General features: G+C 35.8%; 2 protein-coding genes and 1 pseudogene across 2 annotated transcripts; 1 reads left to right on the forward strand and 2 right to left on the reverse strand.

The window, feature by feature from the left end:
- Positions 1–12,968: 12,968 nt before the first annotated feature.
- On the reverse strand, positions 12,969–20,270 carry LOC137966693 (uncharacterized). The gene is made up of 5 exons (XM_068813381.1): positions 20,184–20,270; positions 14,281–16,120; positions 13,961–14,165; positions 13,352–13,542; positions 12,969–13,270 (listed from the first exon to the last, which is right to left on the reverse strand). Exons 2-5 carry the CDS (start codon positions 16,118–16,120, stop codon positions 13,200–13,202), a joined length of 2,307 nt encoding a protein of 768 aa, XP_068669482.1. The 5' UTR covers positions 20,184–20,270; the 3' UTR covers positions 12,969–13,199.
- LOC137965111 (uncharacterized) lies at positions 16,725–18,319 on the reverse strand. Its single transcript, XM_068811514.1, has 4 exons — positions 18,296–18,319; positions 17,487–17,777; positions 17,188–17,327; positions 16,725–17,112 (listed from the first exon to the last, which is right to left on the reverse strand). The coding sequence occupies exons 1-4, from the start codon at positions 18,317–18,319 to the stop codon at positions 16,725–16,727; spliced, it is 843 nt and encodes a 280-aa protein (XP_068667615.1).
- Positions 20,271–21,752: 1,482 nt separating the features above from the next.
- LOC137965112 (uncharacterized) lies at positions 21,753–24,581 on the forward strand (annotated as a pseudogene).
- Positions 24,582–27,915: the final 3,334 nt, after the last annotated feature.

A 27,915-nucleotide genomic window follows, 5' to 3' on the forward strand; every position in this document is an offset into this window, starting at 1 on the left:
CTGAAAATATAGTATTTTGGTCATATATAATATAATATTCTATTATAGACCGACATATTTATTCTTTACTATTTAATATATTATTGTATATTTATATATGGTATCGTTACTAAAGAATAAAAATTATTCTTCTGAGTCCATAGTGAGTAGAGTATGATTTTAATATAAATACTTTGTTATTTGGATGGATAACCTACAATTTCATCTCCAATAATCTGGTTAAAACGAGAGAAATAAAATGTTATGGTCATGGGGTTAAGTACATATGCCTTCTGCTCCTAACAAGCTGGTCTCTTGGGTAGTATTGGTTAGGTATTTAACATTTGGTATCAGAGCGGGCTCCCACGTCGTGAGTTCGAATCCCTGAAGGGAGTCCCAGCGCAGGTGTCGCAAGCCCCGGGCGTGGTCACTGTAAGGGATTATGGGATCTTGACCCGGCACCCGTTGTTGAGTGTTAAGCCGTCGTAGACGTCGGCTCGCAAAGGTGGGGTGTACTATTATAGTCCTGGGGTTAAATACCTATACCTTCCGCTCCTAACAGGCCGGTCTTTTGGGTAGTATTGGCTAGGTGTTTAACATAAAATTTATAGTATTTTTTTGAATCACAAGTATATGATAATAAAATATTTTGGTAGTGTATAATATAGTATTCCAGTAAATAGTGACAAAGATCAAAAGAGAGAAAGATAGATTAAAATGAACCTCAAAGAAATAGGAAGAAGTTGTAAAAATAAACTCGATTTTCAAAATCACCGGGCATTTCATGTGTATTATGCCATTAACACTTAACCTTTTAATTGAATGTTTGTCATTATGAAAAAAAAGGAGAATATTGGAGTGAAGTCTCTAGGTGCCCTAATTTTGATGATAATAAACCTTTAACAATTAATAATGACATATAAATGCAATTTTTGCATCAAATAAGGGGATTACGTAATTTGGGCAAAAGGAGAAAACTACATAACATGTATCGCAGTAGGAAAAATGAAGACATGAAGCATAAAGGTAAAGAGGAGCCAATCACTTACAAAGGAAAGTTGAAGTTAGAAAGAGTTGACCACTAAGTGACTTTTGGGTTTAAAACAAAATCAATCGCTTCAATAAGAGAGTTGAAGTCTTGTAGTGCCAAAGTCCAAATGACTTAATTATACAGACAAGACTCAAGCACATATGCAGGAGTTGACCATAGTGAGTCGAGAAATGTCAAAAAAGAATTGACCCCTCAAAACAATAGGTTTTGAATTGAAAAGGAGTTGATCACGTTATACAATCAGAAATGGGAAATGAGTCGATCCCATATGAGTCAACCACATGCACCATATTGAAACGAGACAAAACCCCAAAAGGAGTCAACCCCATGCTACAAAAATTTAGATTCTCAAAATGTTCGGCCTAGATCTGAATGTTGTAGATCTCCAAAAGTATAAGTAACCTACCACTACATTTAATAATAAAGATAGGATTTAATGCATATCTTTTTATAATGTTTGGACTTGAGTTGGACCCATTTTTTAAATCACAAAGTATCACTGCCTAGCCACAATGATTAGGTTTTTGAATGTTGGAGAACCTTTTATTTAATCCAAATTCATTCGACTTAACAAAACATTAGTAAATTAGGGTTCATCACCTTTTAAGTATTTTGTTTTAAAAATGAATTGTTACTTGATTATATATTTTTTTAATTTCACCTAAAGCATAACATGGCACTTTTACTCTAGTAAGCAGTTGTCAATGTATTTTACGATTTTCACCATTTTGCATAAATTGGTTCTTTCCATTGCTTATTTTCTTCAATAGTTGCATATGTTCACTTGAGATTCATACACTAAGAAACAATTGGTCAAATTATCAAACAATGCATTCACCATTGTTTTGATCATTCTTGCTATCAACTATGAACTATTGAGTGTCATGAGCATGGCCTTATGTCTTATAGTTTTCAAGAGTTTATTATAAGTCATCTATTGAGAAAAATTCAAGCATAAATCTGTTGAAAAAATAGAGAAAAAAAATACATGCCACTAAGCATTATTAAAACTCGTAAATTTTTTATTTCCTCAATCGGTCAAATCATTAAATAACGTATTCACTATTTTTTGCTCCTTCTTGCTATCAATAAAGAAAGCGATATTTATTTCTTTAATTATAGTATGATATTATGTCATTAGGTATGAAAGGTTACCCACCCAAATAGCTAAGTGCTCACACTAAGCTATTGTGCTTAGTATGGACTCAAAAGAAAAAAATTCATTCTTCAACAAAGACACCATATATGATTATACAATACGACTATGTTAAGTAGTAAAAAATAACTATGCTACTTTGTAGGGAATATTATGTTAAAATACTATATTATTAGATAGTTGTGATTTAGAAAGAAGAATCAAAGTGAAATAACAATATCAAACTAAACCTTGAGTATGTTTGTCCCAAATTCAACATATTGCCATTTTACCATCTTTGATCATAGAATTGTAATTTTGATATTATTTAGTTCATAATCAGTAAATTTTCTAGTACAAAAAAAAACCTTAGTCTTTTTAACTATTTAACATTAATTAGGGCCCTATGGGAATAAAACTAAGGAAAAGGTAACCCAATAAATTAATAAAGTAATAATTTCAAATTTTAAACAATCACTTACATACAGTATTTTAAACAAATAATTTCATCATCAGTCACCATTAAATCAAGAGACAGATAATTTGATGAATTTAATGAAGTAATAATTTCTAAATATTTTTTTTTGGATACTATGTTTTCAAATATAAATTGTTTAGATGTAGTTTTAAATGTGATATCCCATATAATGAACAATTGTAGTTTTTTTTTATCATAAGAGAAATTTATTTAATTTTTCAATATTAGCCTTTGCTAAGACTTATAGAATAAAGTAGAAAATAATTAGAAACTTATGAAAGTCCACCTACTTTATTTTTGTTTCATACAAGGAAAAGCCTCGCCTTCCTTTCTTTCTCTTCAACTGGAGGTGGGAATGTTGATATTTTTAAACTTTTAGAAATGTTCAAGACTTCGAGTGAATGACCACAAGTGAAGGAATGAGCTGGCAAATGAGTGCCTAAGGCCTAACAGGATTAGTCCCACATGGCTTGATGAGATGGGGATTTATCCCTTGGTAAGGTTCAAGGCTCCCAAAGAGCCTCAATTACCCGTAAAAGGCACGCATGAGGTTATCTTACTTGTGATGGTTCCCAAACTCATAAAACTCACAAGAGAAGTGAGTAATTTCAAAGAAGGAACTAATGTTTTTAAGCTTGACAAAGATGAATGACCAAACCAATTATGCCACCAAATTGCTTCTTGATTTGTTGTAGGTACACGAGACTTGATGGAAATTGTGGAACAAATAAAATATTAGAGAGTGATAAGGAAAAAGATATGGTAGAAGTACTGGTACCCTAAAGTTTGGTTTGGGAGCTTGTAATAGATACAAATTGATCCGTAGCATAAGGAGACAATGAGGTTAAATTTCCAATTTTATCAATTAGGTGTGCAAAGGCTCCAGAGTCAATAATAGAAAGTATGTACTTTGAGGGAAAAAACTAGAACATGACTGAAGAAAGTATGTACCAACAATAGCAACCATAGCTATATGAGTACTTTGAGGGATAGGTATTAAAGTCTTGATATTTTGTAACAAATCATAATCTTCCTTGATAAAAACTTTCCCTTTTGAAGAATCTAAAGGGGCTATTTGTCGGTTTCTATAGCAAGGATAGAGGATTGATTAGCCTTAAAAAATTTGATTTACCATGCAAATTCCAATATATTTTCACAGCATGATGAATTAAACCACAATAAGTACACTTCCTATTCTAACCAGTATTAGAAGAATTGTAAGTGAACTCACCACCACTTCTTCCTCTACCTCTACCACTTGATCTACCACCTCTTCCTCTTCCACGGTCATAATTGCAACTCATACATCCTTGGTAGCTGAATTTTCTTTAGGCTCTGATTGAGATAAGAATCCCTTGGCTGGAATCCTTAGCATGACAACACAAACATCACCAAAAGAAGCTCTAGCTAAAAAGTTAAGTACCTGAGATTTTGTAACATTCAGATATGGTTGTACATTTGCAAGATATATGGTAGAGACAAGGACCTCTCTTTGTTTTTCTTGATTTTCTATATCAGTTGAGTATGGTTGAGCAACTTTCCATTCACGGAGAAGACCTCTGAATATTGCAAAGTATTCATGGAGATTATCACCTTCCTTTTGTAGACTATCAGGAGTTGAATACAGTTTAAAACGTGATTTCCCAAATAACCTTGGTTATATCCAAGTGCACAAAGTTATTTGCTAGTGACTCTTCCATATTGTTTATCAACCAACTCATAATCAAAGTGTCTTCCTTCAACCATTTATAATAGGAAGAGCCATCTTCAATAGATGGCTAAGTAAAGTGATTAGGCAAGTCCCTTGTAATCAGGATGTTAAGTTGTGAGACCTAATTAACGACCTATGCTGAATTGGTCGTGGATCGACCTGACTATTCTTGATTAACGCCCGGTCCACGATATATTAACTTTTATTTCATTAAGGGCAGTTTGGAAATTTTACTCTTGTAATGCGGTTGCCCTAATTTTCTCTTTATAATTGAGCGGCGTTGCTATTAGGGTTTTATCATCTTAATCCAAGGAGCATCTCAAGTTGCAGCCCGAGAGCTTAGAGAGAAACACCTGTAAGTGTGCGATTTCTCTTGTAAACTATTTCATTTTCATAGTGGATTATTATAACGGCGGAAGACAGGACGTAGTCTCACCTTGAGGCGAACTTGTATAAATCTTGTTGTGCTTTTTCGTGCTTGTTTTTTTCCTTCTTCCATGTTTATTATTATTGATCTCGTTAGTTTGGAATTAGGGTGTCTAATTCCTAACACAGGCAGTGTTTAACTGATTGTAACTAAGATGAATAATTTCTCTAACCTTTGAGTGAAATAATTGTGATTCTCAAAGGATCATGTTTTCTGAAATAAACTTATGATGGGGAATATGAAGAGGAATTTGAACTTTAAGGCATTTTAAGAATGCAAAAAGGACTAATACCCAAGAGAGTTTTGAATCGAACAACAACTTATGAAGACAAGGAGCAAGGATCAACACTAGATTAATAGTTTGTAATGAAGTGCTAAAATTTTACCCTTATAGATGAAATATACAACTAGCCTTTCCATAACCAACACACATGAACTAGGATGGAATAACAAGAGGTTCAATAGAAATTTAATTAGGGAAATATGCTAGAAAATCCAACAAAAATGATGATTTGAATAGAGGTTGAGAACCAACTTAAAACAAGGAACTTTGCTTCAACAAATTTCCACAAATCCTAACTTAAGTGTTTCATGAACTTCAAGAATTAATAAAGCCTTCAAATCAAAGATTCTTATCCCAAAACTAAAGAAGAATTTTTTATTTCAAATTTATGAATTTTTTGGCATCAATTTAAAGGCTTAATGGAAGAAATTTTAGTAGCCCCATAAATTGGACCATATTCAGCTATTGGTTTCACAAAAAGGCACAATTTTTTTAGATATGATTCTTTTGCTTTGGATGTCCAATTTATAGACTCAAAGCTGGTATTTGGGGAATAAAAACACACAAAGGATGTGGATGAATAGGCCTTAATGGTTTGACACTATCGCCGGAATTTTTTTCCAACAACTTCTTCCTCCAAAGTCTTAACATGGACGTCCTCTAACAAGCATAACTTGACTTAGAGCAGAGTGTTTTGAAACCCTAGAACCGTTGCTATGATACCATATTAGATTCTAGGATTTCATGCTTTAGAAGTTAAGGTTGAAGAGAAGAAGAGGTAAGGAGAAGTGGAACAGAGAAAAGGAGAAGAGAAAAGGAGCACATGTGGGAAGAGGGAAGGAGTTTAGATCAAGGATAGGAGCTCAAGTGATGAGCTCATCCTCTATAGGACCTTTATTTATAGATTTAGGTTGAAAACTCTAATACATGATAAATATCAAAAGAACCAAAAAATCTAGTAATTACAAGTTGTGCCACTCAACCTCTTAATTATAAGGTATGCCATTGGCTTCTTTAACACTGTGATAATACTTTTGCAATTAACTTATCTTTGAATCCTATCCATCATGGTAGACCCAAGAATATAGAAATCAAGCACATTTCCTTAGAGATTCTACTAAAAAAGGACTCATTAAATGGAACTTATAGAAACTAATCATCAAGTAGTAGATATATTCTCAAAATTCCTCCCCTCAAAATGTTTTACAAAGATTAGAAGTAAATTTGGATTGATTGACATGTCATTTGGATAAGTTAAAATGCCTAAGAAGACATGACTTCAAGCACCATAGGCCATCCAAATGGTCTATCTTTGGTACTTAACAAAATTTTAAATAGAGAACATATTGCTAGAATTGATTATGAGGATGACTAGAAGCCATCCGGATAGTGCCTGCGAAAAAAAAAACATAAGTTGCAAACTTTGACCGTCCCAATAGTTAGAAATCTTTCAGACGGTGCATGCAAAACTCACCAGTCCCAAGCACTAATCATCCAACCAGAAGATCAAACGGTTTTAAATAGTTAGTTTTTTGTAACTATCCATTCAATATTAACCATTCAAATGGAAGACCGAATGGACGCAAACAAAGAGATTTCAATAGGCAAATTGTCTAGATGGGTGACATCCGAATGAACAATTTACGTTGGGAATATAAATACCTAGCCTACACCGGCCTGAATTTTTCTAAAACTTCTGACTGAATCCAAGGGTTCCAAAAACCAACCGTTCACCCAAAAACCTCATCAAACCTCCCTCAAAAACTACTCAAACTTATTTTCCAATGGGTAAATTGAGAGCAGCTAAAAACATAGTTGAAACCTCATCCAAAACCGCAAGAACAAGCAAAGCAAAAGGTGAACTCAGGAGAAGAGATAATTGCTAGGATACCAGAGTTCAACAAAAAGAAGAAGAGCATATTTGGTAGGTCAGACTCTAATGATCATTGACCAAATGTAAATTATGAAGATGTGTTTCTCAACTTTATTAAGAAGAAAGGGGTAACTATAGCATGGCCGATTGAGAGGATTCTTATTTTGAAAAATTCCCAATTGAAGGGTAATCTAGAAGAACAAAGTTCTAAGAAACTATATGCACCAAGTGAATACTGGATAATTGAAGAGGTTGTAAAAATACTATACTCTTGTATGTGGATAGATAATTTGGTTGATTTTGAAAGTAAGAGTCATTCACTCCACATTAGAGAGAAAAAAGCTAGTTACTACACACAAGTCATAAATTAATTGTTTCAGAGGCCTAATACTGGAGCATGGTCTTTCGACTCAAACATGGAGGGGGGCCCCTTGGGGTTGACACTTGAAGCCCTATAAATGGCCCTTTGTGATGTCAAGGACTTCCATGTAAATAGGATGAACACTATAGATAGGATTTTTCTCTCAATAGTGTGGTATTTAGTGGTGGCAAGGTGAAGATTAGGAAGGAACTAAACTTTAGGTTATATGTATTGGATGCAATTTTCAATAGCCAACATAAGAATGACATGAAAATTGCCCACAGGTGGATTCTCACCCATTTCTTAATAAAGAAGGGATTTCAAGAAGTATCGATTAGAAAGAGTGAACAAATATGTGAACAAAGCAATAGCGATTGTTGATTTCTAGGGACAAGACATAAAGACAAGAGATCTCAAGGGAATGAGAGAATAAAGGAATTCTAGCTCTTGGGAAAGAGGAGAGAAGAAACCAAAGGAGAAAAGGAAAAGAGAGAAAGAGGTGTATGGACGAATTTGAGCCAAGAGGAAGAGGCTTGAATGCTCTATTTCATGCCTTGAGGCTATATTTATAGTTGTGTGAAAGTGTTTACAATGACTGCAACACCCTTAGGGCTACATGCTTCAAAAGAAAAAAAGACATAAGAAGACATACATCGACTTGTATAATTATAATTTTATGTCATCTCTATGAAAGTTCTCTTTGTTTACTAGCTATACCACCCCTAAAAACGTGGGTGTCTCTTAACAAGCATAAAAGAGTGGCACTCGCTCTAGTAATGAAAAGAGGAAGAGAGAAGCTAAATCTCTCTCAAAGGAGGAGATGAGGAGATCTTGTGAGACAACACCACCTCTCACACCTATAACCACTAGCCAATTTGAGGTCCTCCTTAGTATGTTGCAAGAATTGATATGGAAGGTGGACACTCATGAAGCCCTCATAGCACACCTAGATTGGATGTGGAGAGAGCATATGAGGAGAGAAAATATGTCCACAAACTCATCTCAACCAACAACACATGAAGAGGGGAAGTTAGAAGTGAGAAAAATAAGGATGTGGGGAATGAAGGGGGAGAAGAAGAACAAGAAGAATAAGAAGAAGATAAAGCCATGAGGATAAGGTCTCTTACCAAGTATTGTGATCATTAAAATATTTTTATTTAACTAATTCATCATGTATTTTAATAGTAATCATACACATGATAATGATAAGTGGGACGACAATCTATTAGCATTGGCCCTTATTATCAGTTGATGTTGAGATGGTGATGGGACATTTTTTGTAAGCCCTTGACTACTGTGCTTAACCAAATTACTATCTTCAAACATGATAATAAACAAAATGATTAAGTGGTCTGATAGACTTTCCACACCAATGGAAACTTAAGGAAGTAGTTCTAAATCAACCTATGATTAACTAGGAAACTGAACAAATAGTTCAAAATCCAAACAATGATGTTATCATCAAATTTATTGGAAACACCACTAATCCCCAGAAAATCGCTCTTGGAACCTTTTCTAGGTTATCATCTTCAACTTGAATAAGTCCCAAGAAGGAATAAGCAGAACCCAAGAAACCCAAATTCAATCTAGATTGGAAGTAATTTCCCGATTCAAATCGGTTTCTTTCAGTGTTCAGATTGCACATCCCCAATGGGACAAAATGGGGGAAAATAACTCTCCAAGCTATTTTGATATGGGTTACAAATGAATTGTCCCCTAGGTCAAAGAAAGACTACAAGTGCCGTCCTATATAAACCAAAAGTGTACCATTTAGGGAATGGTATTTCAATAATTTGATAAAAAAAATTACAATTTTACATAGAAAAGTTCTATGAATAACTAGAAGAAGGATGTTAAGAAGTAAAAAGAAACTAAAGCAATTAAAAATTCCTTCATTTAAAAATTGGTTCATGAAATATATGACCAATAAAGGAGAAGATGTATCAATGTTCGAGAAAAAAAATGAAAAACTAGTAAGGAGGAATATATTACCTCTATATACCCTCTTGCAACTTCTCTGAAAATTTTAGAGGATTTTGACATAGAACCAAATGCTCATGTCAAGTTTCAATGGCTTTAAAATATGAGGAATTGTTAATGACAGACTCATATGTGGGTAAATATTAAATAAACCTGTTTGTGATAGATTAGTCTACAAAAGGGAGAATGTCCAATTGAGACAGTTCATCCCTAAGACAAGATAAAATTGAAGCATTAAGTCCTTGCAATGTATGAGGCTTAAATGCATTTTGAACTAATCTTATATGGATGAAATGATATTTTCATTCATCCTATAGGGAAATAAATCTTCTTCATTGAGAAGTCTAAGAATTTATTCATGATTGTTAAGACTGACATTTTATTCCATTGTCTTAATAACCATTGTTGTAAAGGATTAAAAAATGCTAAGTTATTAATTTCTTTTCATTTAATCGCTGAAGTGGTCCATTGGTTAAGTTTTTCCTCATGAAAGAGATAATCAACTAAATTTAATTATTTTTAATAAATTTATCTGTCTTCATAAAAGATAAAGCCATGAGGTTTAGGTCTCTTACTAGATATTAGAACATTTTAAATTACTAAAAACTCATGTCTAGAGTTATTAATCAAATACAATTTAGAGGAAGAGAAGCAAACAATGATTGAATTAGAAAATGTACAAAAAAAATTGAAAAATTCCATGAAGAAATGGACAAGAAAAAAAGAGGAGAAAGCATAGGACTAATTGCATTTTTATGCAGCTTCAGTGATGAGACTCCTGACCAAATGGTCAATAAGAAAGTAAGGCTCTTGAGTTAGAAAAAAAAGAGACTGAAGTAAAAAGAAGAAAAACAAAGTAGCTGAACTTGGTGGGGAGAATAGTGTAGTTGAAGAAATAATAGAGAAGGTTATAAGGGAAGCAATGCCTACAACTGAGCAAGAAGAGGATGCCAAGATGGAAACTAGTATAGGAGAACTCAGCCCAAGCACTAAGGTTGTGACTGAAAGTAACAAATAGGGGGTATGTGATGTAACTAAGATAGAAAAGAACAACCAAAAGGGCAAGAAGAAGGTGGTTTCTTTGAATATTACACTAGCCAAGAGGAAGGTTGAAGAAATAGAGGAGAAGCTTCCACCTCAGAGGGATCCAGGAATCTACCAGAGGAAAACCTTCAATCATCCCTTGGTAGCAATAAACTCCTCTGACATGACAACTAACCAAAAGAGGATCAAAAAGTTCTAAGTCAATTCTCATGCCAACAAATCCTTGATCTCTAGGGCTCTCAACCAAATAGACTAGTATCAAAGAGATCATTCAAATTCAAGCACAAATTAATTGGTCCAAGAACTCTTAGATGTTAGTTTTAGTGTGCTCTGAACTATGTATACTTGTATTTACATTTTACAATCACTAAAATAAAATAATTTTTTTCCTTGACCATCAATTTTATGCAATTTTATTTTCAAATCTTGAATAATTTGATTAAGTCGAAAAACCAAGGAAAACACTTAAAAATTAGCAAATTGTTGAAGAACAGGTATGAAAGAGTCTTCTATGACTCTCATAGAAAAAAATCCCACATACCAACAATTCATATAGTAGAGTCATACAAATGTCTCACGGAAGGAAATCTCACAAAAGTGTTTCAATTAAAAGGTGTTTCAAAAAATTTCACTTGCTTAATAACTCTAGGACTTATCTTTAAGTATTTGACTTTGGGTGTAATTGAGATATAGGTAGTTTAATTGTAACCTGATTCAACTTTTTTCCTTTATTATAAGTAAAAGCTTATTCTACTCAATTATAATCAAGATGGTGAATTATTTTCTCTCTTCCAAAAATTTAACACGATATAAAAGTTTGGCCAATAAAGATTAAATTCAAGGGGTACACGAAGTAAAAGAAACAACCCAAGAACTTCGATACATATGCATTGGACTTAGGGGAGCAAAGATAGAAAATAGGTAACAAAATCACAAGGAATTTGTTAAAAATTCATGCCTCGTATGCATTTTGTCAAAAAAATTATTGCTCATGAGTATTTATTATCAGTAAAAAGGGGAAGATTATTAGCATGTTGATCTCTATTAAGATAGTTTTGATGATAACAAACACTTGGAAACTAATTATGGAATTTATATGATCAAATTTGGTACAATGAGCTTTGGAATGAAATATACCAGAATGTCTGTCCAATCGGCTAAGGACCATTAAAATAGCCAATGTAAAAACTGAGCGATTACTAAAATCTTAAAAAGGATGGTCCAAACATCTACAACCATTTGATCAAATAGAAGAAAGAAAGATCTCTATTTGTATTTATCCGCCCTAGATATCCAAATGAATTAGGCTAATGAGGGCCAAAAGAGAAAAGAATAAGCTTAAGCCCATTCAACTGAATAACCTCTGTCTGAAGAAGAAAAAGGAGGAAACAAGCATAACCAAAAAAGACCTTTCCACTAGACTGACTCTTTCAAAACAAAAATGAGAGAGAAGGGTTACGGAAGGTAACCATTCAGCCAATCATCTAAACGGACTAAAGAAAGGAGATAGAGATTCTTATGAAGATTTTCTTGTCAAACCACAAACATTTGAAGGGCTCTCTCCCGAAATATTGTGGGTGAAGTTTTAGAGATTCAATTCAGCCATCATAGGTAAAATTTGTAAGTGGCATACCATTATCATAGACAAGTCAAATCATGAATTTTAGTCTTTTTTCTAAGAGTTTTTACCCTCAATTTGACCAACTTTTACAAAAGGACATAGTCATTTTTTTAGACAAAACGATTATGAATAACTAGTTTTTCTTTAGTTTGTTTGAGCTGTATGTAATAGATTTCATGCCTCGTATTATAAACTAAGCATTATTATAGTGAAACAAAGCAAAGTCAAGCTCTCTTAGCCTTCCAAACAATCTAAGATTTTCAAACTCAAGAGAAAGAGTCAAAGCAAGGAGGTTTCCGAAAAGAGCTAAGTACTTGTACTTTTTATTTTAGAATGCATTATTTATTATGGGTGGGTCTTAGTTGGAGATTTTTCATAGGTTTTTAAAACTTTGATGATAGAGTTTTCAAATGTCAATGTGCTAATGTTTGAAAATCATTCAAATGAGATGAAATTGAGTTGCTATTGTTGTGTTAAAATCAACTAGGTTTGTGTATAATCTTTGGTGCCTTCGTTACTATAGTATCTACCTATCTAAGAGACTTTGTGCTAAATTGTTAAGTTATCCTTATAAATTGTGGACCAATCAAATCCTGAATAAGCTAATTGATAGCTGCTAAAATAATTTCTCTGTAGATCAAGGTGCTTCTACCTAGCTATTGTTGATCATAAATCCATAATATCGAGAAGTGCTATAATTTACACATTTGAGGTGTATTGTTGTAGATGTTATTATCAAGTTATATATATATATATATAATTCCCATTGGAAGTGGCAAAAGATGTTGAGAAGCTTAAAAACCAGGTTGGTGAACTTTTGATTCTTAAGAAATATGTTTCCATTTAGTTTGATAGTCAGAATGTAATTTCTTTAGCTAAACATTTGGGGCATTATGTAAGAATGAACCTCATTGAAGTGAAAAATTATAAGCCTAATGAATTTTTATTTAAGGGGGGAGATTATTTAGCAAAACCAGTATTAGTTAGCAAGCTTAAGTTTAAGTGGTTACTATTCAATCCACTTGAGCAACTTGTTAAGAAACCATTAGAGTTCATACACCCAGGCCCAAATTTTCTAATACAAGCAATTAGATAAAATTGTATTTATAATTTCAAAGCTCAAGACGGAGAAAATAATCAGCATAAGCTTCTTACCTATTTAACTACAACTAATGATCCCCCTAGAAACTATCTTTGCCCCCATAGCATATTAATGTACAATCTTTACAGCTGAACTTATTCTCTTTACCATCCAACTAAATTTGCCCATCATCTTCACCAACCATTTCATCTTTGCCTCCTGTATATATCTCTTCATCTTCATATCCTGAATCATTGTTCATTTCATATAAGTTATTCTATGTGATTCCTGATAATATAAGTTTTCAATATCCAGATATGGAAATACCTGAAACTTCACCAATAGTGTGCTCATCATTTGCTGATGCAAAGTTTGTCCCTGTAGCTGCAGGTTGATCAATTGCAGTCCAACCTAAATCCAGATCTCCTTCTCCTTCAGACAACTCTTCCATAACCCAACCTTCTGAAATATCCATTTTGTCAAATGCAATAGGGTCTGGTAACTCTTTCTTGCATCTTCTGCAATGTTTGGCAGCAGGTAAAATAATTTAGCTCATAGCACAGAAAGTCGCGATAATCAGACATACAGCTACAAAAACTCAGGCAAGCCCAACTGTTTGAATCAATCATAGTAACTCAGGCTCCAGCTCACCTCAAACCTAAGATACTTTAATATAGAATACAATTTTGGTTAATTGGTTCAACCAATGATCCAGTCAAACCTGATCAGGCAGATAGTGTCAACTATGAAAATGTTGAACTTAGATTTAAAATTTTCCTTTTTCTTTCTATACTAAAAAATATAACTAATTCAACCAGATTGACCAGTTCAACCAAGTTCTTGTCAGACCACTGGATTGATGCCTAGGTAGGGTTATACAACTTTAATTACACCCCATTGCCAAGGAATAAAAATGTTTCAAATTCCAATATGTACCTTTCTTGCAAACGCAAATTATACTGCACAAAAACAAGGTCCTTGAGCCTTTGATGTTCCAAGCGGTTTTTTATCTGACTATGAATTTGCTCAAAAGGAATATGATCACGATGAAATCCAGTTGCAGTGCAAGTTTGACTAAGAATACGTATGGCCAATCGGGTCAGATTTGGGCAACTCCCTCCATATGTAGACCACCAATCAGCTGAGAAGATCAAAACATTTGAAAAAGATATTAGCTTATTCAAAAAAACACTCTTAAGATTATATCTCAAAACAAAATATTTGCAAGCCCTAGGAAATGAGCAACATGTTTCAACCTGGAGGTAAGGAATATCTTGCTCTATCAGCAATCTTGCGTCCAAAATCACCCGTAGCATTCTTGTATGAACTCAACTCCTTGTTAATTTTGTCTTGAACTTTCGTATCAGGGACTAATCTTTCTATACAGTCCAACACCCCAGACATAACCTCATTATGCACTTCACCTTTAATGCTATAAAAGAATTGAGGATTGAGGAAGAAACCCGCCGTATGAAGAGGCCGATGTATTAGTGTGTCCCACCTTGAGTCAATAATATTCCAATAAAACATGTATTCTGCTTTGGTTTTCAGTTCATTCTTTATAGCTTCTTTCACACGATACATGCCTTCAAATATGCACCCCATGGCAGGCCTGTCATCACTGTTGACCATCTTCAACACTCGAAGAAGAGGCTCTGTAAGATTTACAATTGTTATGCACTGAGACCAAAATGGATCACTCACAACAAGTCCACTTGCAACAATACCAGCTCGTGACTTGGAGTATTGGCAATCAATCCATTCCTGTGAGGCAAACATGGCCTTCAGATTATCTTTCAAAGTGACCATGTGGTGCAATGCCAGAAAGTTTGTGGCAACACGGGAAACGAAAGGCAGTAACAGTTCTTTTCCATCAGTGAACTTTCTCATCATATTCAAAACCATGCTATGGTTGTAGATAAATCTTGTTATTGCTTGTGCATGGTCAATAGTTGCACTTATCTTTTCTACTTTCTCAAATTCCTCCAGAATCATATTTACACATCGAGCAGTACAAGGAGTCCAAAACATGGTGGGGAAAGTCTCAGTTAATCTCTTTCCGGCAATAACATGAATCCCAGTATTGTTAGTAATTACTTGAATTACATTTTTAATGCCAACTTCTTCCACCACTTGCTTTAGTAATTCATAAAGTGCATCAGCAGACTCAACTATATCTGATGCATCGACAGATTTTAGGAACATCGTTCCTTCAGGACAATAAATGAGAAAGTTCATAAGAACTCTGCTATTCGAGGTTGTCCATTCATCAGCCATAATGGAACATCCTGTTCTTCCCCACATCACCTTATACTGCTCCAAAATGTTATTTGCTTCCTCAATTGAATTCTTCAAGATACAACCCCTCAGGTCATGATATGTAGGCCCTTCAAGACCTGGTCCTGCAGATGCTATAGCATCCACCATCCGTTGGAAATACACTGAATTCACAGCATCCAAGGGTATTCCAGCATCATAGAGAAACCTGCCAACTGCCATATGTGCTTGGTCCTTGAGCGTGTGATCTTTTGCCTTAGGCAATCCTGAATCAACTCTCCCAAATGCATCAGCATCGGAAAGAATTGGCAATGGATGAACAGAAGGAGGAGGAGGAGAAGTGAGTTTTGGCCTCCCCCTTTTTCTCTTCTCTGAAGTTTTAGCAACCCCTTCTTCTTCTTTCTTTATTGGCGAGGCTGAAGTTGGATCAAGCCCATCAACAAGCAACTGGAGCCCAGTTTCCATTTCACCTTGACATGCAAACGTATCCACCATACAAATAGGAACTGGATTAAGGCTGTCAACCTCCTCTGCTAACTTTTGTTTTTTCTTTCTTTTTACTAGAGACCCCTCCAAGCTTTCTCGCATAAGTAGCTGCACCTCAGGCAGCACTCTCGGGCATTTGGAAGCATTACCTTTTTGACCAGCAAGATGTTCTTTTATTCTATGAATACCTCCCCCTTGGAATATTTTCCCACAATAGATGCATTTGAGTTTTCTTCGCTCCCCATTCATGCTGAGAATCTGTACATGCTTCCAAGCAGGATCATGCTTTTGCGGATGACCCGGTACAGGTCCAGGTCCCTGCCTTGATGCCATCTAGCGTGTTCACAAAGCATAAATTGATAAATGACCACAACAATAAAATAACTTATAAGACAAATGGATATAAGAGAAACATAGAATTGCTTTTCCCCCATTTCACTACCACAGAAGTTTTAAACACTTAAAAGATTTCCAATGTAATTCTTCAACGCTAAATATTCGAGTTACAAACATCAGCCAAAAAAAAAATTACAAGCACGCTGCCACTACTACTACAGAAGTTTTAAACAATTAACAGATTTCCAATGTAATTCTTGAATGCTAAGTACCCGAGTTACAAACATCAGACAAAAAGAAAATTACAAGCATGCTGCCACTACAAGTTCCAAAGCAATGTTCTTCCATCTTAGATGATTCCTATTTTTTTTTTTTTTTTGATAAAGATGTATTAATAAAACAAGAGAAATTACAAAGTTTGGGGGAGCATTTCCCTTAAAACCAGCGATTGTAGGGTAGCTCCCTGTCTGGCATGTACACTTGCCGCCGAATTTGCAGATCTCGGAATATGGGTCCAAACACAAGAAACAATTGAGGTAATATCTAAAATTTCCTTAAAAGTATCCCAGTGTCTCCATGGAGGAAAAGACACATTCTCACACTATCCAATCACCACTTTTGAGTCCCCTTCAACTTGGAGGGGCCCACTGCATCTATCTTTGAAAACACGAAGATCGGAGACGAGAGCCTGTAACTCAGCAGTCGTAGAGTCTGAAATACCAAAGGGGCCGGCATACGTGAAGAGTTGATTGCCGGAATGATCAGAAATTACTCCGCCGTAACCAGAAATACCAGGGTTGCTAAGAGATGAACCATCAAAATTTAACTTGAGGTAACCAGGAGTAGGAGGAGTCCATTCTTGCATGACCGGAGACTTTTTCCCAATGTGTATCAATGCCAAGTTTCTCCAATTTTCACGAATGGAAGAACCCAGATAGGGAGAGAATGATTTCTTTGTTAAAAGCCAAGTAGATATATGACCAACAACTCTGTCCACAACCCGGTCTAAAGATTCACTTTTTGCATCGAATCTTCTTCTATTCCGCTCATTTCATAGCCCCCACGGGATGAAACTGGAACAGGCAGAGAGCATCATCTTTCCAAGACTCGACATAGAGGTACCCATGAGTGATTTACTGAACGTGAGGAGATCAACTGCCATGCAGAGTTGTAGCCCAAGCTTACCAAGGATGCTTATCCACACCTTCCAAGAGAAACTGCAGTGAAGTAGAATGTGGCTAATAGTTTCGTTCTCAAAATTTCAGAGTGGACATAAGGGATCAACGGAGGGATGGCCTCTTCTTCTCAATACGTTTGCCGAGAGAATTTTGCCTTGACAGGCACTCCACATGAAGAAATTTACCTTTGGAGGGGCACATAAATGCCATACGAAATTGGTCCCATTGTCCCTCCAAGCCGAGTTACTGCCGTTTAAAAAATTCGTATGCCAATGAGACCATGAAAGAACCTTTTTTATCCGGCCACCAAACGAGCTTGTCAGCCTCCAAAGGACGGATTTTAAACGAAGCAACAAGGTCCAGCAATCGACTAGCCTCCAATGCCTCACTATCCGAGAGACCCCCCCCCCCTCAAAAGCTTCTGCTACTGATATGTCTCTGCGAGTCGTGAGAAGAAAAAGACTTCTAAATGCAGCCTAAAACAAACTTTACTTAGTTTAATCATGTTAAGTTGGGTCCAAGGCCCATCTCAAAAATGACTAGCCAACTTAGGAAACATTTTTCCGTAACTAATAAACTCAAGAACTTTGTACTCACTAATCCATATGGGACTATTCCTTAACACTCCCCCTCATGTGCAGACCTTCTTTTGTGGTTCTACAAGTAGATAATTTTAGGAGTAGGCAGTTTTTAGGTGTAGGCCCTCTTTTGTGGCTCTACAAGTGGATAGTTTAGGTGTAGGCCCTCTTTTGTGATTTAACAAGTAGATAGTTTAGGTGCAGGCCCACATATGAGTACCTGCTCTGATACCATGTTAAGTTGGGTCCAAGGCCCATCCCAAAATGACTAGCCAACTTAGGAAACCTCTTTCCCAACTAATAAACTCAAGATCTTTGTACTCACTAATTTATGTGAGACTATTCCTTAACAAATCACACAAGAATTCTCTAGATTTGATTGGAGTGCTAGCACTCGGAAGTTAAGGACTCCTCACCTTGGCCCAACCAAACAAATGCATATGAGTAATGTCACATAATTGACCCTCAAATAGCTGAAACTAAGAACTTGGCCATGGAATCCAGTTCACTGTAGGCTTCATGTTTGGTCATAATTTGTATCCTGGAAACCGTAATATGCATCAACTCTAAGTCTGATTTCAGACTCATGTTTGAGCTCAAGCTATAGTTTCTTTACAAGTCTACTGAGGCTGCCCTCCAACAAGTAAAGTATGATAACAAATTACATTTTTCCAGTAGCAAAAAATTTTGCTTCTTTTTTCCCTACAAAGCTCTTAAGCAAATAATAGCTAACTCCAACATGAATGTAGAGGTTTCTTTTGACTTCAGAAATGCTAATATAACAGCAGTATTAAAGGGCAAAGAAGGTGAAAACATATCTGAAAATGAAGAAATACAGAAAAGAGATCAGATACAAAGAACATTCACAAAAGATGGCAGTAATCAGGCTTGCACATTGACAAGACCAAACCAACCTCCACAAACACTCATGCTTCTATTTTCAAAATTAATCTAATCTAAACTTTTTTTTTTTTAAATGATAATCGGATCTAAACTTAATAACCAATTCTAGAATTCTGATAGATCAGGGGTTTCAGGAAAACATACCATCTGTAGGTAGCAGGAGCTGAGTCCAAATTCAGCCCCTTATAATGGTCTGGGTCAGGGTTACTTCTTTTCTAACCTGAATTGGACCAGACCCACAAGACCTGAACTTACTTTTATGCAACTCTTCAACACAGTCTTCAAATATATAACTGACATGCATGAATGTTCCAAGTATGATTCCCATTAGAGTGCATGTGCTTACATAGCAAGAACTTTCAGAATTTAGGTATTAGACTGCATGTCATCACACAGTAGGAACTTTCAGAATTTAGTATTAACTATGAGGAATGCACTGGCCAAAAGGCCAATAAGAGCAAAAACCAGTACTTCGACAATAGGATACATTTTATTCACCAATATGGTACAATTTCCAGACAACCATGTGAAATAAGCCTTTAGGATGCTTTTTTTTTTCTTTTCATACAGCTTTAAGATACATCCTTAATATAACTGGCAACATTTTCCAAGGATCACCAAATTGGAGATATGTTACACATATAGTACGTACCATACATCTCAGATTTTGAAAGTGCCAACACTATACTAGATGTATATCATATTTTAATTTTCCTTCCATATTATTTTTTAAACCAAAGCAGGCCCAATACAATACAATACACAATACTGAGACGCTCACCCTTACTTTCCTTAGAGAAGATAAAGTTCATCCAACTAAGGCCCCACTAGGACCAAATCCAGTGATGGTCGGATGGAGAGTGGGTTCCGGACAACTACTGAAAAACTTATATTGGGCTTCGTCGGACCTGTAATTGTCGACAAAAGCCCATAACCTACTAAGGCGTCTTCACCATTCTTGGGGAGGGCAGCCTATTATCGACTTTCTTCTGCACGCCTCTGTTACGACCTATTGGGACCGATCTGCGGAACAGACCATCGTAAGACGTTTCCAGCGATGAAAAGAGAAATCTCTCAATCTGCGGGAACAAGTGAATGTCATTCAAATTATCTCCACGCAGATCCCATCTCAGGAGACCAGTACGACTCTATTAGTTGCCGCATACTTCCCGAGACACATCGTCTTCTTGGTGGTTGTCGCATCAAGCGTCTGAGTTTCTAGGTTTTGACCTTTGCTGAATCGTAATTGCTATACAAGAATTAAGCCTTTTGAGGATTTACCAATAGCTAAACGCACCATCTCCAGAAGTACGAGAACAGAGAACGGTTTGTCGAAACGAATAGAAAACACAAAACCACTTACCGTAAAACTAATGATTTTCCGTGAAATAGAAAGCTTACCTTGAAAGTGAAAAGCTCTCGCCGACGGCTTCAAACACACAGAGGCGGAGAAGAGAATCCCTCCCGGAGAGGGTCGGGTTTTCAGAGGGAAACGGGTTTTTTGGGTGACCTAAACGAGAGAAGGGGCGGGTTCAACAGAATGTATATAACCCGCGATGACGAAAACCGAGATCTGACCGACTGGACCGGTTAGTTCGGGATACGGGGCTTTGTGCAGAACCTCTTGAACCGGATTTTACCGGTCTCTACGCGGTCAAACTTCGACTTAGACCGGCTTTAGCGAGAAGGGAAACAGGAAGAGGGGAAATAAATAAAAAAACCGGAATTTACGGTTGCGCGGCGATCACCCCGCCCGGCCGGAAGGTGGTTCATTCCGACCGCCGATCCGGGTTACGAACAGAAATAATTCGACCAGCGCAGGCCTCAGCTTCCGACAATGATCTTTTATTATCATTGTCAATAAATGAAGGAAGCGAAGCAAATCCATACAAAGAAAGGTGTTTTCTCATATTTTATCGGGAAGCGATATACTGATCGAGAGGTAGAAAGGTTCCCCAATGCCGGTGAGGGTGCTTGATAATTTGCCGCCATCCCAGATGAGAGGTACTGATAATCCCGAATATTGTTCTATCGTTTGATGTAGTAGAGCTAGGGTTTTGGATTCTCCGTCTTCTTTATGGCTGGAAGCTTGAAATGTTGACTGTTGTGTATGAAATTGATGGGCAAAATCTGTTTGTGGTAAAATTAGGTTTTGGAGATGACGGAGATAAACACAGGGTTTGAACTGTTAAAATGAGTTACTATTTCTATGAAGAGGAACTTGATTGATACCATACCGCTGCTTTCCTTTTCTTGATTTGGTAGCATTGATACACTGCTGGCAGATGTCTATTTTTAGACAAATGGAGTTGAGATTCTTATAAATGTCCTCGGCCTTCACTATAATATTTATGTATAATACAAAATTTTCTTTGTAATATTAACACCCTTGTGTAGGCTGGCTAGGTGAAAGTTTCCTTGATCAACATACTTCAGCACCTGATCATTTTTCTTTTTGATTAGTTGAAGCAAAGCAAATGTATCTGTAGAAAACCAGAAAGCTGATCTTCTGCTGTTTGGACCAAAATTAAAGCTGGTGCCTATTCTTTAAGGAAATGGAATTCAAGATATTTAGCCTGTATTCAGAGTTTTCAAAGGAATAGCTTAGAAGTATTAGGACATAATTCTTGAACTGTCAGTGACATTGAAGATCTGAAAAACTTTTTCTGTTTTGTTAAACTGTTATCATCTTTGTTTTCATTTCAAAAAACAGATAACAGCCATTTCAACTGATTTGGTTCTAAAAGCTGACAAGTAGTGATATTCATGAAATAGATTGGATCGTTTTTCTCAAAACAAGTCTCATTTGATTGACTTTCTCACTTAATTTATATTATTATCCTTAAAAGTCAAAGAAGTATGAAGTGCTGAATATTTGAATAATATGACTCGTGACCTTTAATATCTTACACTATTATGCATCTGGAAATTAGTACCTGCCATTTTGACATAGCCATTTTCTTTCTCCACATGCCAAGGTGTGAATCGTATACCTGCACTTCCTCCAGCTTGTACACTTTTGAGTGTGGAACAGGAGAGATAATAAGATCATATGCTCTAGTATCCTCTCTGCTTCGTTTAAATGAACTCTGTCAACTCTGTTGCGGATCATGATACCACTATTTTGTTAAAAGTTAACATTCCTACTTCTAGTGCAAGGTCAATTTTCATATTCTGCTGAATGTAATGTTAATCTGCCATAAAAAGCAAGTATGCATAAACATCCATATTGTGTGGTTCACTATTTAAACAGCTAAATCTGTTGTCTGTAAGTTAAGATAGTAGTTTGTTTTCTTCAAGGTTCACATGTCCTACTGTTAGCTTAGGATGGTTCAGACAAGTAATTATTGGAAAATGTTGAATAAAAAAAATAAACAGCTAACAAGGTAAGCAAAGTTTAAATGCCTGCTTTCTTAACATTCTTTTATGAAAGACAATGTTCTTTCTAGTTCATTAATGGCTTTAGGCCTCAAAAAATTCAGCATGTTTCCAAAGTCATATGATCACAAATTTCATTTATAGCAATAGGTATTCCGCATTGGATTTTCCTGTAGTTGTTGATTATTGAGCAAGAAATATTAACCAGAAGCAAAAGCACAACTCCCTTTGTGTCTCCTCCCAGAAAGATCGAATCAAGAAATCTGTGGGGTGATTTTTCTCTATGGGTTCTTAGACTTCCTATAAGGAGTCGTATACAGTAGAACCCTAATATCCTGTCTCTGGTGCCTCACAAGAGTGAATCAGTTCTTTGGCTTCGGTAACTCCAATAGGCAAACTGGATATGGACTTCTGCAAACATAAATGACATATTATTTATCTTCTGCAGGTTCAGTTTGTAAAAACAGCAAAAATTGGATAATTAATAATATTAGCTTATTCTTGCTACTTAAAAGTTTCAAAAATTTCATACGCCTTTTTGTGATCTTTGGTTTAGACTTTTGCTGGCACTCTGAATGTTTCAATTCTGCAAAAGGATGAAGCATGGAGGCAGCACTTAATGTTCCTCTTGCTGACACTCCAGTAAGGATTTTTGTTTTTTTACCATAAGTCAAAAAAAAAAAAACTTTTTGATAGTGAAGTGATGTTTCTATACTCTTTTTTTTTTTTTTTTTTTTTTGTAATGTTTACGAAGTTCACAGTTTAAATGTCAATTGCAACTCCTTGTTATATCTTTTTTTTTTTCTTCTTGTTCTTTTTTTCTTCCTCTTTTTTTTTTTTTTTTTTTAAGATGAGAATCATATGTAGTATTTCAAGTGATATTTTCAGATAAAACAAACAAATATTTCAATTTCATGGAAACCTCATTTCATATCAGATATTTTTCTTGGTGAGTGTCAGGTGGTAACTTTCTGGGAGGGTGAAATTGTTGATATAAAACATTATACCTTTTTCACTGGCAAATGGGAACGTAAGGTTTAGTTATTACTTTTTGTCATTCTGCTCATATGCGTGTATAAGAGCGAGCTAGTGAAGCTCCCTCAATACACTTTCAAAAAAAAAAAAAAAATTAAAAAAATTAAAATGGAGAAAAAAGCTTCTTTGGTTTTATTATTTTATTAAAACCTAACGTATGATTTTTATTTTTATTTTGAGAAGGGCGTGGCGCGATTCGAACTAGCAACCTGATGCACCTAATGTAAACAGAATACCACTAGACCAAACGGTCTTAGGTGTAAAGTATGATTTTAATCAAGGTGAAACTCAGAAACTACATTTTATTAAGTTCTGTGTGATGTGAAATGACAATGGCTATGTAAACTTGTCTGACTAGGCCACTGCAATTATTGCTTCCTTAAAATCACCTCAATGGGATATTCTTTCAAGTTGAAATGTCTTGATTTTTTTCAGGCCTGGAGATGATGTAAACACTGGTCCAATTTTCAATCTTTCTCTTGGCTATTGATAAAGCATAAAAATTTCTTGTCACCTAGCTTATCTTGTTATCTTTCTCTCCACTAAAGACAATCCACCTTTGACTTCCAGATCCAGGATGAGTTGGATGGAGGTAAATCTTTGGACCTGAGTACCCATTTGTATTCATGGTATTTCATATTTTTCGCATTTTATGCTTGAAGGATTCTATTTCATTTAGAAGGGACTTACACAGGCAAGAGGAGATATGTGTGTGTGAAAGAGAGAGTTATGTCACTGAGAAAATAGACTCTACAGGAAAAAAGAAAAGGAAATATCATTCTATCCATCATTAAGTAATGCCATGGACTTGTTCTTGTAGAGATGGAAAGAGCAATATTTTGTGAACGTTGGAATAGACTGTGGGACTGTGGCTTAACAATTACTGGATTTTACAATGTTTGTTTCTCCTTTAGTGATGGCTTCATCAACGGCTTCTATTATGACCCAAATAGCAGGTAGGTCATTGTCCCAGAGTGTTCATGACGTAGCTTAACTCAATAGATACAATTAGCAATGAAAGAATGATCGTTCTGTTTCTGATTCATATGAAGTAGGCTTGTTGTGAGCTTGTTGGAAATTATTGTTTAATTAGCTTTTCTCTAGTGACAATTATTGTGCTGTTTCTGATTCATATGAAGTAGGCTTATAGTGAGTGTCGGAAATAACTTGCAGCCCATTCCAGAAGCTTGAGATGAAGTCAACCAACGAGGAACTGTCGGTGTTCAGTTTTTCATCATATCAATTACAATGAAAGGCATGAAGAGTCCAGGGATTTTTTCTTATTTCGTGAAGGGATTCAATTACTGTAGATACCTGTAATGACTTCGTTAGCTCAACTCTTCCTACTATATCATACTGGATAGATGTCTAGTAGCTTTCTTTACTTTTAGAAGCCTATTGTCTTTCCAATTGTATGTATAAAATTTTAATCATTAAAATTAGAATTTTGATCAATGATTTGGATCTTCGATTTGATTGACAGTCTAGATTAAAGAAACTTGATCGTCAGTTAATCAATGGTCGAAAAGTCCAATTGCCAAAATTTAAGCTTTGGTTAAAATGGAGATGTAGATTATTGTGATCAAGTCCCAATTGATGGTCATGATAAAGTCAATTGCATGGACCATGATTAGATCAAATTAGAGAAGAATGTTACTTAATCACCACATAAGCAAGGGAAAAAATACATAGGTGATATGTGGTGCTGCCAAAAAAACTTCACTCAAACAAATAAAGTAACACAAGGGCGACACATGGCATTATATAAAAACTCCACTTATAAGGAAAATGTGATATTATTCAAATGGGTAAGGTAAGTATTGTATTCTCATAGGAAAAGGAGTCACATTGTTATGTGTCTCGTGTAGGGGTGGCATCGAGCCGAGCCGAGCCTGAACCTGTCTATGTTCGAGCCGAACTTGATTTAAATATTTCGAACTCGAGCTCGAGCCTAAAATTGTTATCGAGTTCGAGCTTAGTAATTTTAACCGAGTTCGAGTCGAATTCGAGCTTCAACATTCATTTAAAATTTTTTAAAAAATACAAGTCTCGAGTTCGTGTTCCAACATACATTTAAAATTTTTCAAAAAAATACATGTCAAATAAATTGTATATAAAATTATGCATACATTTTACATAAAATTGGGAATGACCTCTATTTAAAATTGGGCATACAGGTGGCATCGAATCCAGCTAAGTCTGAACCTTGTTCAAGTCGAGCTTAATTTAAATATTTTGAACTCAAACTCGACCGATCCTAACCTCAAACCTAAATTTGTAATCGAACTTGAGCCTAATAATTTTAACCGAGTCCGAACTTAACCTACATTTAATACTCTATATTAAATATATGTCAAACAAATTATATATAAAATTATGCATATATTTTAAAAAAATAATGATAGGGGGGGTTTAGGAGGCGGCACCAGCAATCGTCGGGGATAACGGATGTGACGGAGGTGGCGGCGACAGAAACAAAGACGAAGGCAGACGAGGGGGAAAAAAATCGAGCGGCGACGATGGAAAGGCAAAAGGTGATAGACGAGGCAGCTGTCGACGGTGACAGAGGTGGCCACAGGATCTGTCAGAGGGGCTCGGCAAGGATGAGGGAGGAAGAATTTTCCCCCCTCACTCTCGCTCCCGCTCCGCTCGGCGCTCCGGTCCCGAATCCCGCACTGCTCGTTAAATTAACGAGTCGGCTCGCGAGCTTTCGAACCGAACCTCGATTCGGTCGAGCTCGGCTCGTTAATTTAAACAAACCAATCTTGGATCTCAAACTCAGCTCGAGATTCGGGTATACCGAATAGAATTGAGTCGGCTCGATTCGAAGCCACCCCTAGTCTCGTGTACATGGTCAAGGGGAGATAGAAAAGATAGGGAAAAGAAAAATGTGGGTGATTGTATCACCCTCACCACCCTATAAATAGAAGCACCTCTTAGGTATTAGGGGAAACTCTTTTGAGGGGGGGGGGGGTAAGTTTTGAAATAGAAAAACCATGTGGAGAGGAGAATTGTTTGAAAATTCCTTCTAATTTTTAGTATATTTTGCTTGTGAGAAAAGAAAAGCTTTAACTATGCTCCTAATACCTCAAATCTTAAATCAACTTGAAGCCCTACCGGATTCCTACTGTAAAGGTAGCAACAAGGAATAATCCTTGCCACTATTTTGTTAGTATCTATGGAGTCGCCACATGTAATACAAGATCAAACCTTCTCATCAGGCATAAAATTGTAGCTAGTCAACCAAGAAAGGTTGTAATTCACCCAACAAGTCATTCCAGGATCAAATCAAGTTTTTATATAGAAATCGAATCAAAGTACCAAATCTAATATAGGACCTCACATCACTAGTGAACTTGTTACTTTATTTGTTGTTATACTTATGGTTACACCACTTCACAGACTAGACCCTTGTGTATGTTGACATTTTTTTTTTTTTGCGTCCAATAAGACCATCCCTAACTCTCATCTTCTCCACTTTTTCACTCGCAACACAATTGCATCTTTCAATAATGATAAAGAAAAGGCAGCTAAACATTGGCTCGACCCCTACGCACCCAAGCTTGTAGCCCTAAGATACAATTACCACCTACAGACGTGTGTTAATGTTAGTCAACACATATTTAGGAGTTATTTTTCTCAAAGGGCACAACCCACCAGCGCCTCCTCCAAGGTTCATGTTGGTTCGATAACCCGTTCAATGTCAAAAAATCTCTCTACCAACTAGCCTTCTTTTAAGAGAGGGACAACAACTACGCATGCATTGTCTTCTTTCCTGAAAAGATCCAAGGCAACAAAGTTATTCAAACATAATTGCAGCATCACTAACGCATCCTCTCATCAACCCATCAAAGGTGTAGTTTCACTTCTAGAGCTCAAGTTTGGTACTGGCTAAGGAAGAAAAACCTCAAGCTTCCTCAAAGTACCCAAATTTTAATGAACACAAACATAGAAAATAGATTATTTTGCTATTGAGTGTGAATAGGTTGTTGTTTTTTCTGAATTTGAAAAAAAAAAAAAGAGTCAATACCATATTATAGGAGTTGTGCACATATATAAGAGGCAAACAAAAGAATTTGGAAAGTCATTACATGAAAATAGATTATTTTTTATTGAATGTGAATAGGTTTTTTTCCTGAAGTCGAAAAAGGAGTCGAAACTATATTATAGGATTCGAGCGCATATATAAGAGTCAAGCAAAATAATTTAAAAAATAATTAAAAATAACTACAAGAAAGAAAAAGTAGTCGCACAAATTCAAGAGGTAGGAAAAAAGAATTTGAAAAGGAGTTACAAACAACTATTGGAAAGAAATAAGAGTCGAGCACATGCACATAGATTCAAGCATAGAAGCAAAGGGTCGAGTCCAAAGAGGAAGAATTTCAAGACAAGTCCATGCTGAAATAGTAAATGGAGTTGACCCCATATAGGAAGCAACAAGGAATAAAGATTCGAACCCGAGAAACAATAAGTTTAGAATTAATTAAAGAATCAACCTATGTTGGAAAGAGCAATGTATAAGAGTCAACTACATCCAGAGGATTTGACCCTATTTGATGATAAAGAACATGAAGGATTTGACTCCTACAAAAAGGAGTCAACCTCTATAGGAAGTAGAAGACAAAGGATTCGACCTTCAAAATGTTGTTGGAGAAGAAAAGATTTGATCCAAGCTACAGATATAAAAACAAAGACTTTCTAGAGGCCATAACTTTGGTTG

Source organism: Aristolochia californica, unplaced genomic scaffold (genome assembly GCF_029961685.1).
Source record: "Aristolochia californica isolate CCGP_79_NKW_82.1479 unplaced genomic scaffold, dmAriCali1.0.hap1 SCAF_5, whole genome shotgun sequence".
NCBI classification, from domain to species: domain Eukaryota; kingdom Viridiplantae; phylum Streptophyta; class Magnoliopsida; order Piperales; family Aristolochiaceae; genus Aristolochia; species Aristolochia californica.

Bases quoted from the DNA above. Each gene is read 5' to 3' on its own strand.
- LOC137965111 (XM_068811514.1), bottom strand. From the start codon at position 18,319: ATGCATTTGTTTGGTTGGGCCAAG. The intron at 17,328-17,486 runs GTAAATTTCTTC...TTCTCTTGGAAG, and splicing joins ATTTATGTGCCCCTCCAAAG to GTGTGGATAAGCATCCTTGG. The intron at 17,113-17,187 runs GTGGGGGCTATG...GGTTGTGGACAG, and splicing joins GCCTGTTCCAGTTTCATCCC to AGTTGTTGGTCATATATCTA.
- LOC137966693 (XM_068813381.1), bottom strand. From the start codon at position 16,120: ATGGCATCAAGGCAGGGACCTGGACCTGTACCGGGTCATCCGCAAAAG. The intron at 14,166-14,280 runs GTTGAAACATGT...TGATCTTCTCAG, and splicing joins AAGATATTCCTTACCTCCAG to CTGATTGGTGGTCTACATAT. The intron at 13,271-13,351 runs GTATTTCCATAT...ACAATGATTCAG, and splicing joins CACTATTGGTGAAGTTTCAG to GATATGAAGATGAAGAGATA.